At 45.1% G+C, this 14,403-nt stretch overlaps 1 protein-coding gene across 15 annotated transcripts in view; it reads right to left on the reverse strand.

The window, feature by feature from the left end:
- Nucleotides 1-14,403, reverse strand: part of KALRN (kalirin RhoGEF kinase) — a 656,901-nt gene that overhangs the window by 249,970 nt on the left and 392,528 nt on the right. For all 15 annotated transcript variants that reach the window (XM_055315792.1, XM_055315793.1, XM_055315794.1 and 12 more), the window contains exons 20-23: nt 11,297-11,412; nt 10,701-10,823; nt 3,113-3,295; nt 316-434 (exon numbers count right to left, since the gene is read on the reverse strand). In XM_055315792.1, the coding sequence (XP_055171767.1) occupies nt 316-434; nt 3,113-3,295; nt 10,701-10,823; nt 11,297-11,412 (541 nt within the window). The remainder of the gene's footprint in view (nt 1-315; nt 435-3,112; nt 3,296-10,700; nt 10,824-11,296; nt 11,413-14,403) is intronic.

Raw genomic sequence — 14,403 nt, forward strand, 5'->3', positions numbered from 1 at the left:
AACAATGTTGTGACTGCTCTTCAGTGTCCCTTAAAGAAAAGCTTGTGCTCTGCATCTGCAAGGAGAAGTCTCCCTTCCTCTTGGGCTCCTGAACAACACAATGTTCTTGGTTTGTAAGATGGACAAGGCTCACTGTTTCTACTCTCCAACGCTCTATAAGTTTTGATTACTGTGAACTGTGGGTGGAAGCATCATGTCTGTCCATTCCAACCTCTGTGAGTGGACACATTAAGCTGTCAGAGGGATATGTAGCAGTGAAAACCAAGCACAGTCATGAAGAGTTTGCCAATTGGGTAGAAGTTCCCCAAAACATACTCTTTCTTCCGGGCTGACTTCCGCTTCTCTTCATTGACTTCGTGGTTGGCGTCCCGTAGCTTGACCTCACGATCTGAAAGGCTTGCTGGGATGATGTCCAGCTCCAGGTCCTTATTGTCCTACACAGAGAGATCCCAGAGGTCACCTTGGAGATGCTTTGGGAGAGGAACTCATCAGAGTTAGGGGAGGCAATAGAAGGCAAAAAGAGAGAAAGATATAATGGAGCAGATTAAGAAGAGAGGGAATCCAACACATGGCCACCTACAAGTCCTCTTCTTCATGGAACAGTTCTCTTTTTTTCCCCAAATAAGAAATATATAAAATGTTCAGGTCAAATGGTGAGGGCTAATATCCACAGCAAGGAAATATAAGAAACACATTTAATAATTAGTGTCACGTTTCCCCGAGGACTTTGGTCCTGATTAAATCTAAATGCGCTACACAAAGATAAACTCAAAATGGATGAAAGATTTAAATGTGAGACAAGACTCCATCAAAATCCTAGAGGAGAACACAGGCAACACCCTTTTTGAACTTGGCCACAGTAACTTCTTGCAAGATACATCCACGAAAACAAAAGAAACAAAAGCAAAAATGAACTATTGGGACTTCATCAAGATAAGAAGCTTTTGCACAGCAAAGGATACAGTCAACAAAACTCAAAGACAACCTACAGAATGGGAGAAGATATTTGCAAATAACATATCAGATAAAGGGCTAGTTTCCAAAATCTATAAAGAACTTATTAAACTCAACACCAAAGAAACAAACAATCCAATCATGAAATGGGCAAAAGACATGAAGAGAAATCTCACAGAGGAAGACATAGACATGGCCAACATGCACATGAGAAAATGCTCTGCATCACTTGCCATCAGGGAAATACAAATCAAAACCACAATGAGATACCACCTCACACCAGTGAGAATGGGGAAAATTAACAAGGCAGGAAACAACAAATGTTGGAGAGGATGCGGAGAAAAGGGAACCCTCTTACACTGTTGGTGGGAATGTGAACTGGTGCAGCCACTCTGGAAAACTGTGTGGAGGTTCCTCAAAGAATTAAAAATAGACCTGCCCTACGACCCAGCAATTGCACTGTTAGGGATTTACCCCGAAGATTCAGATGCAATGAAACGCCGGGGCACCTGCACCCCGATGTTTCTAGCAGCCATGTCCACAATAGCCAAACTGTGGAAGGAGCCTCGGTGCCCATCGAAAGATGAATGGATAAAGAAGATGTGGTTTATGTATACAATGGAATATTACTCAGCCATTAGAAACAACAAATACCCACCATTTGCTTCAACGTGGATGGAACTGGAGGGTATTATGCTGAGTGAAGTAAGTCAATCGGAGAAGGACAAACAGTGTATGTTCTCACTTATTTGGGGAATATGAATAATAGTGAAGGGGAATATAAGGGAAGGGAGAAGAAATGTGTGGGAGATATCAGAAAGGGACACAGAACATAAAGACTTCTAACTCTGGGAAATGAACTAGGGGTGGTGGAAGGGGAGGAGGGCGGGGGGTGGGGGTGAATGGGTGACGGGCACGGAGGGGGACACTTGACGGGATGAGCACTGGGTGTTATTCTGTATGTTGGTAAATTGAACACCAATAAAAATTAATTTATAAATAAACAAAAAAAAAAAAATAAATAAATCTAAATGCGCGCGCGCGCACACACGCGGACGCACACACACACACACAAATATTAGTCTAAGATTGGTTATTAACCATTAAAATAGATGTAAGACAAACACATATAAAGACATAAGAAAACTTCCATTTGTCTAGGGAAAATAATAAAAGCCAATATTTTTATTTAAACAAGCAATTTCCCTTAGAAATAGAAAGCTAAATGATACAACAATTATTAAATTTGTCCATCCCTGCTTTGTATTTATACAGGATGGAAACCTTTAGAAAAAAATCTCACAGTTTAAAGCCCAGGGGAGGTGTTATTATTTCCCCCAATTTTAGTGGTTTGAACCAGTTCACTCTTTGTTCTGCTTCAGAGCATCAGCCTATTTAAAGATTTAAGAATTAGAAATCCTAGGATTAAATTGCCAGCCTATATTTAGCTCTTAATTCATAGGTTACTGACCTCTATTACAAAGGAGAGATTAAAAGTCAGTCTTTCCTTGATTCTTGGCAAATAGTACCTCTTTTCAGTTGAAATGTCAAATAGCCTTTGCACAATCACATCTCTTATTCTTGAAAGAACACTATTATACAGACAGGGGACCCAACATTTGCTGATTAACATAATTGGGTGGAAGATGGTACTGATGATGCCAAGGTAAAGGATTTAGTCCTCAAAATCAACAGTTAACTCTACACATAGAAAAAACTCTGTTCTGGGAGCACCTGGGTGGCCTAGGTTGTGATCCTGGGGTCCTGGGATCAAGTCCCATATTGGGCTCCCTGATGAGCAGAGAGCCTGCTTCTCCCTCTTCCTCTGCCCCCTGCTCATGCTCTCTCTCTTTCAAATGAATAAACAAAACCTTTTAAAAAAAGAAAAAAAGAAAAAGAAAAACTCTGTTGGCAGCCATGGACCCCACCCTTGGCCAGCCAATTTTGCCATATAGCACTAATCAGAAGGGGCTAGAGGTCAATGGCTCACCAAGATCCATTCCCTCCCCTAGAAAAGTCACACAAGACAAATGTTCTAGGGGTCAATAGCTCAGAAAGACTGCTGTGGAAAGCCCAGCTCCATCCACGGTAATGAGAGCAGCGGTGCTGAGAGAGATGAGAAGGGAGGATGTCCCAGCTGGGCAACCCCCATACCTACCTCTGTGTTGACGCCCAGGGCTTTCTCCAGGGAGTACCGGTACTTTCCCATCCTCAAGGAGAAGTCTCTGTAATGCTTGTCCACCGTGGTCACCCACTTCCTGATCTCTGTGGCATGAATGTGACCTTTCTCCACAAAGCTATCAGCCAGTTGAATCAGAAGCTTCACCTTCTCCTTTGTTTGCTGTCCCAAAAGATGATCCTAAATTACTAGATTACATTTATTCTCATGGCCCTTCAGTCCCATCCCCCTTTGCTTCATAGCAGCCACAGATACCTCACTGCCTGCCTGGGTGTGTAGCCCAGGTCTGTCACTTACTAGCTGGGAGGTCTTGAACAAATTACTTAAATCACCTGTGCCTCAGTTTCCTTATCTGCAAAAGAGGGATCCCAATACTCCTCCATCATAGGGTTGTTGTGAACATTTTATGAGGTGACAATGCGGAAAGCTCAGAGAAGTGCCTGGGGGGGCAGCGCTCACATTAAGAGCTCAGGAAGCAATACATGTTAGCCATCATGATTACGGTAAGGAGCTCGTACATTAATACTGTCCTTTATCAGGTCACAGAATATGTTAATATCACATCTGAGACTCATTTGAGTCTTAAAGCATCTCGAAAAGGTGGGTGGAAGGAGGTGGTGTGGGTCTCTCTGAACCACAGATGAAAAAAGCCGAGGCTTAGAGAGGTTTAGGGCTTGTCCAAGTTCATACCATCTGTAAGTGATAGAGCCTGTTGGCTTCTGGACCACAGTGCCTAGTTCTCTCCCTTCACCGTACTGGCCTGGAGTAGGCTTTGTCAACAGCTAAGTTGGCACAGGCCAGGACCTAAAGAAATCTAATTAGCAGATTTAAGACAAAAGTCTGTCCCTTTCACCATCAGGATCTTGTCTTTAGTTTCTGAGAGAGAGAGAGAGAAAGAGAGAGAAATAGAGAAGATTAATGAAGCCAGTATCTATTATGGGGCTAAGTAAGGTGGAGTTCTGATGTGTATTGGATTAATTTCATTTCTATCAAGGGTTTGTTCAATACCTACTCTCCATACCACCGTGCAGAGGGCTGTGGGGACAGGCTTGGGGGATAAACAAAAGAAGAGAAAAAGATACTTATTTCCCCCAAAGAGCCCATATCTCTAAAGGGGACAGGACTGTCATGCAGAGTGGTTAAATAACTCAGGGCATTATGAAATTGAATGTCAACATAAGAAGTATGCAGAGTTAACACTTCGGGAATTTTAAAACAGGAAAAAAATGAAGGTGGGCTGGCATGGGCAGGAAAGGTCCTATGGGGAGGTGGGACTTACGTTGTGTAACATATAGAAACAAAGGAGATATTTGAAGAAGTAAACACTTGCTCATCTTGTAGCCTAAGGTTGGGTTTTGAAACTTCAAGATCAGGGAAGCTTGATTAATTTTAAGAAAAAGGGAAGAATATTTAAATGACATTCTGAGAAGTAAAGTTATCTTTTATGGTGGAGGAGAGGAGATCCAAGTTTTGGATCCTGCTAAAATCTAGATAACTGAGGGGAACTGAGGCAGAAAATCCCTGGAGCAGGGACTAGAAGAGACAGAAGCTCCTGCCTGTATTCCATCCTCCTCCCTCACTTTCCAGGCTCATCTATGGACCTTACACAAGAGACTGACCCTCTCCAGAAATGTCAGAAAGGGACAGCTTCTGACCAGAAAGGCCAGCAAGGCCTGGGAGATGTAGGCTCCGGCTCTCCAGCAACTCGCCTGAGTGTCTCCCAACTCAGGACAGCAGCTGGTACCCAAGCTGGGAGACAAGGGCCTGGAAGAGCTTTGTCATGAAGGAAAAAAGGTGGGTTTGAGGATAAGAGAAGCATCTCCTTAGCCACCATAAGGCAAAGAAGACAGCACCAAGAATTGGTTAAGAAAAGATCCCTGGGAGCCTAAGGACTTCATCTCATGGCATTTAGGGTTTTTCTCCCCCCGCCACCCAGAAAACAACTGTTAAAAGGTCTATTTATTTAAAACAGAGATTAATTTTTTTGCAGCTATAATCAAGAAATCTTCATGTAAAACTCTTGAAAATATGCATTTTCTGCTCTCAGTAAGGAGACTTCAGCATGAAATGAGAGTTTTACAACCAGCTGGTGGCAGGAGCCCTACAGGCAGCTCCATCACTGGAAATCATCTCCTGAAACACAGAAACTGTAATTCAGATGCAATAAGGAGAACGGTTTGTGACCAAGAATATTCCAGATATGTGTGGAACCTGGAGGAGCAAATGGACAGTAAGTTGGGCAGTGTAGACAAGCCCTCCCCACGCGGCCTCACCTACCTTTGTGACTATCACCATGTTCTCCGTGGCCCCTAAACATCAGCCAACCGAACCTCCCATGCCCCTATGCCCCTCCTGCTGTGATGAGTGGTTCCTACTCATCCCCGCTTTCTATCCAATGGCTCTCTTTCATTCCTTTCCTCCACACAAGCTGAGTGGGGGATGCCCCTTCCAGTGTCCCCACATGGCCACACATGTACCCCAACTTCGGCATGTATCACACTGAGATACTTATGTGCCTCCTTCATTAGACCATGCACTTCTAAAAGATAAGTGTTAACATCTTATTCATTTGTAATTCCAACGTCTAGAAAGTAGCAGGCATACCACGAATGTTGAGTACATGAATTAGTGGGTAAATACTGTGTTTGGAGGTAAGTAAGGCTGGACCAGCAAGAGTTGAGAGTTCATATTGGGAAGAACGAGATGAAAAAATCGGACTCATACACTGGACTCCCCAAGGCACCTACTGAGAGTAGTCTGAAGTGATTTCTTATACACAAGTGACCAGAGGGGCACCATGTGACCTGCCACATGCTTGGCCACAGCTGATGAGATCAGAGGTAAAAACATGTCTCAGTGGGGCAGCCCATCAATATGCAGCCATTGCCTTCTGTGGCAGCCTGGCCTAGAATCTCTGTCTGAACAGGGGGAGTTAAAGTTCTTTTTCTGGGGACTTCAACAGCCGAGGGAAGTAGGTAGGTGGTACAGGGTAGAAGTGAAAATACAGAAGCAGACACGAGAAGGGCAAGCTGAATCATAGGAACGGTGATAACATATTCCTGATCCCCCATCATGAGATGACCAGACAGTGGGGTTGCTGAACTGCCCTTGGTCTAGTTTTCATGCCCTTTCTTGCTCTGCACATGAGGCCGAATCATTCAGATTTTCTTGGACTCCTGGGAGGTCCAGCCATGGCTTCTCTCTTCATTGCCACATATAGCCATATACCATCTGGTTTGAAACTCAAATCTTGCCACCAAAACAGAGTAACTTATCTAAGACTGACAAAATGGGGGTTAGATTGCAGAGGCTTCTGAATGGTAGGGTCAGAAGAATGGGTGTGATCTTGTGGACAAAAGGGAGTCTTTAGGGGATGTAGTTCATTTGGGCCTGGAAATCTAGAGGAGACAAGTCTCTTATCTTGAGCTTCATGGGTCCGCTCCCGTGTGTTTTGCTCTTTCTGTTTTGAATTCTATGTAATCTGCTAGAAAAGAAGGGGTCAGTAGTTCTATTTTTCTTCTTCCCTCCCCCCTTCTCTTCCTTCCTTCCTGTGATCAGTTAATATTACAACATCTTTCCCTAATCAGTGAGCCTTACTCTGACTATAGTTTGTCAGAAGCCCTTTCAGTGTCTTTTGCATATTATCACAAGTCTGTTAAGATTTAGCCTTCTTGATAGAATTCTTATAATCTGGTTGCAATCTTCCAATCTGCCCTTCACTGCAGGTATTCCTTGTCTTTATTGATATACTGCTTGTAGATATGAACTTATCAAGCTCCCTGATGTGGGTAAACAGCCATAATTCCTCCTGAGTCTCAGAAACGCAATGCCCACCTTTTATCTGAACTGTTCAGATTCTACTTTTCTCACTGTAAGGCACCTGACAGCCCAGTTGTCCCCTTCCCTCATGGCCTGAATTCCTGAATTAGCTAATTTAGTTCAGATCAGGTTCCAGTCACTTTGCTACCACTAAATTCTCTTTTGTTAAGAAGAATTAAATCCAATTTATCTCATAACTTCTTTCACTGTCAGAGAGAAAATGACGAGTCTAAAAAAGTGTTCTCTCGACCTCATCACTCATTGGGAGATGTTCATCAAAACTCTGATGGGATATCACTTTAGACCCTCCAGGGTGGCAATATTAAAAAGACGAATGATCACAAGTGTTGGGGAGGACGTGAAGAAGTCAGAACTCTTGTACACCACCAGTGGGGATGTAAAATGGCACAACGACTTTAGAAAAGAGTTTTCAGCAGCCCCTCAAAGAGTTAAACAGAGTCACCATATGGTTCGGTCATTCCACTCTTAGGTATAGAGCTAAGAGAACTGAAAAGATATGTTTACACAAAGGCCGGTACACAAATATTCACAGCAACATTATTCATGGTAGCCAGAAACTGAAAACAGCCCAAATGTCCATCGACTGATGAATGGATAAACAAAATGTGGTGTAGTTTTATCATGGAATATTATTCAGTCGTACAAAGGAATGAAGTACTACTTAAGGAGGGCACTTGATGGGATGGGCACTGGGTGTTATACTATATGTTGGCAAATTGAATTTAAATTAAAAAATTTTAAAAAAGGAACGAAGTACTGACACAGGACAAGGAAGAACCTTGGAAACATTATAAGTAAAAAAAGACACAAAAGACCACATGTTATATGATTCCATGATTCTGTTTATATGAAAACTCCAGAATAGGCAAATTCACAAAGAAAGAAAATAGAGCAGTGGTTCCTGGGCTGAGGAGAGGAAGGAATGGGGAACGACTGCTAATGGGTATGGGGTTTGTTTGGGGGGCGATGAATATGTTCTGGAACAAGGTAGTGGCAGCGGTTGCACAGCCTTGTGAATATACAAAAACCACGCAATTATAAAAATGGAAAAACCAAAGAACCTAAAAAAAAAAAGTTTTGGTATTAGAAGAAATCGATTTCTTCCAGCTGTCAAGATGATTAAGCTTTCCTATCATCATGTGCCTCGACCCCTCGTAAATTTTGAAACCCACATTAGGAAAGTACCTTGTGTATTCTCCTAACTGGCTTTTCTAGGCCCACCACGATAAGAAAAATGGTATCCTCACATCCCCACCCAAATTCTCTTTATCTGATTTTTATTCTTATACTTGTGGACTGCTATGTAGCAAGTACCTTTTTATATCCAGTGTTTCTTCTACTTGATCTGCATCTTTGGAGCAGAGTATAATAATTCAATATACTCCATATGTTCTATTGCCTTATTTAGTCGTGAGGGCCACCATATTTACTCGCTTGTGGTTTAAGGTCAATTTAGTTTCCAATCCAAATTCACTTTCCTGGTTACAAGGATTACAATCAAAGATGGCTGGTTAAAAGAGGCTTGCCTCAGGCAAGTGGGGCTGGAGTGGGACTGGAGGCTATCAGCTTTTATCAGAAAATCTTTGGCTGGATTCATTATCCTGTAGATAGACTAATAACAAACAGCCCCAAGCCTTGGGACACGTCAGATGGGAAAATGAAACTTCATTACAGAAAGAGTTAAGTTAGGCAGGAGAGAGAACAGAGAGAGCCAAAGCAAGAGAATCATATTAAATATAGATTTGGGAAAGGAAGTCGTTGAAATCTACTCAAACCTTTTCCCCCCATGTTCACAAATATCTGCAGCCTCTCTTCAATGCATGATTCAGTCAAGTAAGTGAAAAAAGCATGGCTTTTATCCTTTGGGCCCTTGCTGGCTGATATAGGAGATAACATCCTGGAGAACAGGATGGTTCATGGCAGGTCCCTTAAGGGTTATGCAGACGACCATGGCTGGAGTGTAGGGATGGGTCAGATCACAGCCTGGGGTGTTGCTAGGATCACAGAGGAGGAGGCACTCCAGTAGAAAGGTGGGCTCTTTATAAAAGGTACAAACTAGAAGGAAGGAAACGACATTCTACGCAGAAAAATAGTATAGAAAAGGTACAGAAGCAAGAAAGTGTATGATGTATCTCTCAGAGGGTAAGAAAATACATCCATTCAGCTGGAGCATGATATTTGCACGGAAGAAGGACGAAGATAGTGCTGTTGTGGAGGTTGTCGGCCTGAAGGCACTGGCGAAACACTGAAGTTCTTGGAGTGGGTGGTAATGTGACCCACCCTGTATTTTAAAGATGAAGAGAAATGATGAGCAGGATGGATGGGAGGGAAGGAAAGGCCACAAGCATGGAACCCAATTACCGCGGTTACAACGTGAATCGAAAAAAGGAGAAGGATAGGAAGAAGATTTTTTAAATGGACTAAAAAATCCTCTACATTTCCACTTAGGTTATGAACAGATTCTGATCCTAAGGAGTTCTACTACAATCCATCTTACACGTGGGTGGGAACGCCAGTGGATCTGATCCATTCAGCTTGTTAATGGTTTATTATTGACACTCTTTGGAGAGGGAACGATGACACAATGGGGGTCATTCAAAAGCTATTTTCATTTGGCTTTGGGAAGAGATCTGTGCATCTGCCACCTTCCCGTGCTGTTTGCTCTAGCTGATACCGAAATGAGTCTCTTATCCAAACTGACAGCTTTCCACGTTGGATAGAAAGGCCCCAGAGCTCACAGGTTTGCAGGGGAAGCTCTCCCATGATCAAAAGTTTGTCGTGTAGGATTCATAAAGTGAATAACCACTTCTGAAGCATCAGTTCAGGGATGAAGCGAAGGGTCTAACTTTGTTAGCAAACTAGAGGAAATCTGCCTTCGTGTCAGAGGGATCTCTGGGGAGGATAGGCATTAGTGCATCCCCCCATCCCCACCCCCACCCTGCCATGACCCCCACAAAAGCAGCTCTCATCCGGGAAGAGCATCTGCCATGTGAGGAAGTGATGCCAAGACAGGCTCCTTGGTGGCAGGGAGCCCAGTGTGAGGGACGAGGATGCTACAAAGAGCGAACTGAGACAGATCAGATTTTCATTCAAATCCAAGGGTCCTCAGGTCAAATCCCGGCTGTGAAAACACATTTTCTCCTATGATAGCATTTCCTGCCTCAGTGTGAATGGGGATGGGAGGGTGTGGGCCATGTGCACCAGTGCACATTTTGTTCCCCAGAGACCCCAGCCTGGCTCGTTTGCCAGCTCTGGGGCTGGATGGAAGTAGTCAGCTCAGGACATGAGACGCTCCCTTGCTTTGTGAACCCATCCATAGTCATCGGCCTGTGGGGTTGACTTCCCAAACCATTCAAACACCAAGAGTGTGGATGGGTGCCGATGTTCACACATGCAGCTGCATTTCCCATGAATACATCCCTCTGCCTTCCTGAGTCTGAAAGAATACAGCCGGGTCTAGACCTGAAGCAGGACGATGATGAGTATTTGGAAGCTCAGCGTATCGGAGCTGACTCCCCTCCTACAGATGCTCCATCCAGCAGCTGCAGTTCTCTGGGTGTTCAGGTTCCAAAGGGGATCATCCTACCTGGGCTTCCCCACCTGCCCCGCCAATTGCCACCGCGGTCAACATTTTGGGGTACAGAGGCCGCTTTTCCTTCCATAATGTGGAACTGGCCAGACTGGGGAGTGCTGGGTGGATGTGGGGAGGGCCCGGGATGCTTCCTACCTTGGCAGGCACCCTGAATTCCCCATATTCTTTCAACAGTTCCTGAGTCTCCTCTGTGGTCTCTCCAGTGGAGGTATGCGTTGAGAGGTAATATTCCCCTGTTTCTTGGATCCAGTCCAGCGCCTGTGGGAGGAAACAACCCATCGGGTCCCCCATAAGGCAGCTGTCAGTAGGAGGACATGCACTGCTACACTGAGACAGTGTGATGGACCCAGGAAATGGTGGCACGTTCAGTCAGTATGTAGCTTGGAAGCTGATTTCATGACTCAGCGCTCTCCTTTTAGACGTGGAACATTCTACCAGTAAAGATAGTGTCTCACCCACCAGCCCCCACCTTCTAGGCCAGGTCCAGCATCATCCATGAGTTAGGGGCAACCTAACCCCAGCATCTCCTCCCAGTCCCTGGTACAGAGTGCTTGGTAAAGGCTGAAGGACTGGTAAGGGGCAGTCAGTTCTCCTTCCATTTATTGGCACCACTGCCCATGTCTACTCTGCCTACTGCCATGACCTTCTTCTGGATTGTTCCATGGCATGGTCATTTGGGCATCTGCACAGCCCCAAAAGTGAGGCAAAGCTGGGGAAGGCTCTGGACATACCTGCTTAGCGCTGCGCTCAAACACCACATACTGCTGGCACTGGTCTAACCGCCGCTTCTTCAAAGTCCAGAAGTGCAGGACACGGTTCTCCCTCTGTAAGAGCTCACTCAGGATGGCTGTGGGGCAGAGGAGATGAGCACTGGTTGGGGAAGGCCATGAACAAATCTGGCCAGCCACTTCCACCGCACATGCGGGGTACCAGATAACTGTGACTTTCAAACCTCCCTAGTGGGACGAATCCCGGTACCAGATGTGAGGAAACCAAAGCCTGGTCCATAAAGAATCTCCCAGAGGGGAGCAAGATCCGAGGAACTGAGGCGAGAGCCTCCAGAGGAGGCTCCACCAGTTTAGGGAGGAAGAGCATGTCCCCAAGGTAATTTAAAAAGGACATGGATTCTCTTCATACCAAAGTCAGTCCTTGATGGTTAAGAGACCTTGGGAAGTGTCAATTCTTAAAAAGCCAACTAACCCTTTGGCCCCTGGAGCCTATGGAGAGTGAGGGACTTGGTAAGAATCCCAGCCACTCTTGAGTTCTAGGAGACGGTGGGAGAAGAACAACAGCATGAGGACCACGTAACTGCGTGGATGACCCGGAGCCTGAGCCACACTCTCTGCCCTGTACAAGAGGCTGTGCACAGAACACTTTAACAGCATGGCCTCGATTTTACAACCTCTAAATCATGGTCATAGGGAAGCTGTGTTAGAAACATATCTCCTTGGAATCATGTCTCTAGGTCCAAACTTCTGTGTTGTTTGGGATCTGATCTGATCTGATCATAAGAAAAGGTGAAAGCTTTTCTCATGTTAACTCTAATGATGTCAAGTGAGAGGAAATGCACAAGGCATGTAGCACCCCAGTGGGCCATGGTAGGTGTCCGGTTGCGTCATGTCTCTCCCTCCTCCTGTCATTCCAGCAGTGGCTGCCACATGCCCAAGTTTCCTATGTGTGTTGCTAGTGTGCTCTATGCTTGAAGCACTCACATTTCATTTGTATTATGTCTGCCTCTGGCTTCCTGCTAACTCTATTAGATACTAATACACAGTAATGGTGATATGAAAAATTAATATTTCTTAAGCACTCACTCCATGGCAGGCTCATATTCTCACAATACCCTGTGATGCATGTACCATTATTACCTCCGTTTACAGATGAATAAAGGGAGGTTCAGAGAGGCTAGGTACCTTGCCCAGGGTCATTTAGATAGGAATGTTTGACTTCCGAGCCTGAGTCCCCAGCTGCCTTGGTCCTCTGGGTTCTAGGGGCTGTGATGCACAATGTTTATAGCAGCAATGTCCACAATAGCCAAGCTATGGAAAGAACCCAGATGTCTATCGACAGATGAGTGGATAAGGAAGATGTGGTGTGTATGTACAATAGACTATTACTCAGCCATCAAAAAGAATGAAGTCTTGCCATTTGCAACGATGTGGATGGAGCTAGAGGGTATTATGCTGATCAAAATAACTCGGTCAGAAAAAGGCAGATACCATATGATTTCACTCATATGTGGAATTTAAGAAACAAAACAGATGAACATAGGGGAAGGGAAGGAAAAATAAAATAAGATAAAGACACAGGGAGGCAAACCATAGGAGACTCCTCACTATAGGGAAAAAACTGAAGGTCGGTGGAGGGGAGGTGGATGGGAGGATGGGGTAACTGGGTAATGGGCATTAAGGAGGGCACATGATGTAATGAGCACTGGGTGTTGTATGCAATTGATGAATTATTAGATTCTATCCCTAAAACTAGTAATACACTATATGTTAACTACCTTGGATTTAAATTAAAATTTTAATTTTTAAATTTAGAAATTTGTAGTACTTAGCACTTTTCATGTATCTTCCTGGAAATTTGATTTTTCTAAGGACAGAATCTGTCTCTCTTCCCTTAGGCTGAGAACTTTTACAGGTCTCAGTTATTCACTAATGTCCATATCTATGCCTCTATTATGTAAACTTTTTAGTTCCTCCCCAAAGAGACAGATTGTAGGCCTCAGTCCCCCAACCCCACTCTGGGGCTCATGTGACCTGCTCTGGCAAATGGGTTGTAAACAGGTATTATACAAGCAGGAACTTAGTGTGTGTGCTCACTTGAGCTTGCCATCACCACCATCAGTAGTTTTCCTGGATGACCACTCCTTCAGCTGAGGACCCAGGTTAATACACGTGGAGGAGACAAGAGCCCAACCTGCAGTGAAGGCACTAGAGCAGCCTGCGGGCAGAACCGCCCTGCTGAGCCCAGCCAAGTCAGTGGCTCCCTAGCCAATGTGCAGTGACCTGAACAACAGATCCTTACAGTTGCAGGTCACTGAGGTTTGGTTGTTATGCCGTAATGATGGCGCCTGTAACAAAAACTTAAATGGCACTTGCCTCAGGTCCAGGTAGCAGGTAGAAAAGAAATGGGTATGGGAGAAATTGTAGGTCCCTGCTCAGATGGAAGCTTCAAGTGGGCAAAGACAAGTGTGTTTCCTCTCATCTTTCTGTCTCCTAACCAGAACTTGGCTCACTGCAGAATCTTATGTGGTGGTGAGGAGAATTAGCCTGGATCAGGCAAAGGTGCTGAAGAGTTTCAGATATCATTTTTCTCCCTTCTGGAAAGCTTTCCTATGGACAAACACCTGACCTCATGGCCATCAAGGTAGGTGCAGCATATCCTGCAATTGCTGGGTGCCTGCCGTGGACAGTTCACTGAGGTGTAGGTGGGCGAGGTGCTCGCTCAGCAGGCCGCTGGCCTCACCCAGACTGCTGCCTGCACTGCTAAGTCCGAACACAAGTGTTGTAGCATGCAGGAAGGGCAGGGGGATAGGACGCCAGCCACCTGCAGGGGCTCTGGACCCCAAACAGGGAGTACATCTGGAAAAGGAATCCTGATTCCCTCTTTGCAGGGGATTTTATTCCTGAATTTAATTATCCCCAGTGGCCTCTGGTCGTGCCTAGGCTCTCCGGTAGGGAGGGAGGCCCTTCCCAAGGCAGACCAGTGCTTCCCACTGCCCACTGCGCATGCAGCTGTCAGCCTGTCCCCACCCCTCACACCCAGGCAGTTTCAGCTCCCTCGCTCGCCTCGGTCTCCAGGCTCAGAGTCCTCTTCTATGTCAAGATGACAT

This window comes from Nyctereutes procyonoides, unplaced genomic scaffold (genome assembly GCF_905146905.1).
Source record: "Nyctereutes procyonoides isolate TBG_1078 unplaced genomic scaffold, NYPRO_anot_genome, whole genome shotgun sequence".
In the NCBI taxonomy this organism is placed as follows: Eukaryota; Metazoa; Chordata; class Mammalia; order Carnivora; family Canidae; genus Nyctereutes; species Nyctereutes procyonoides.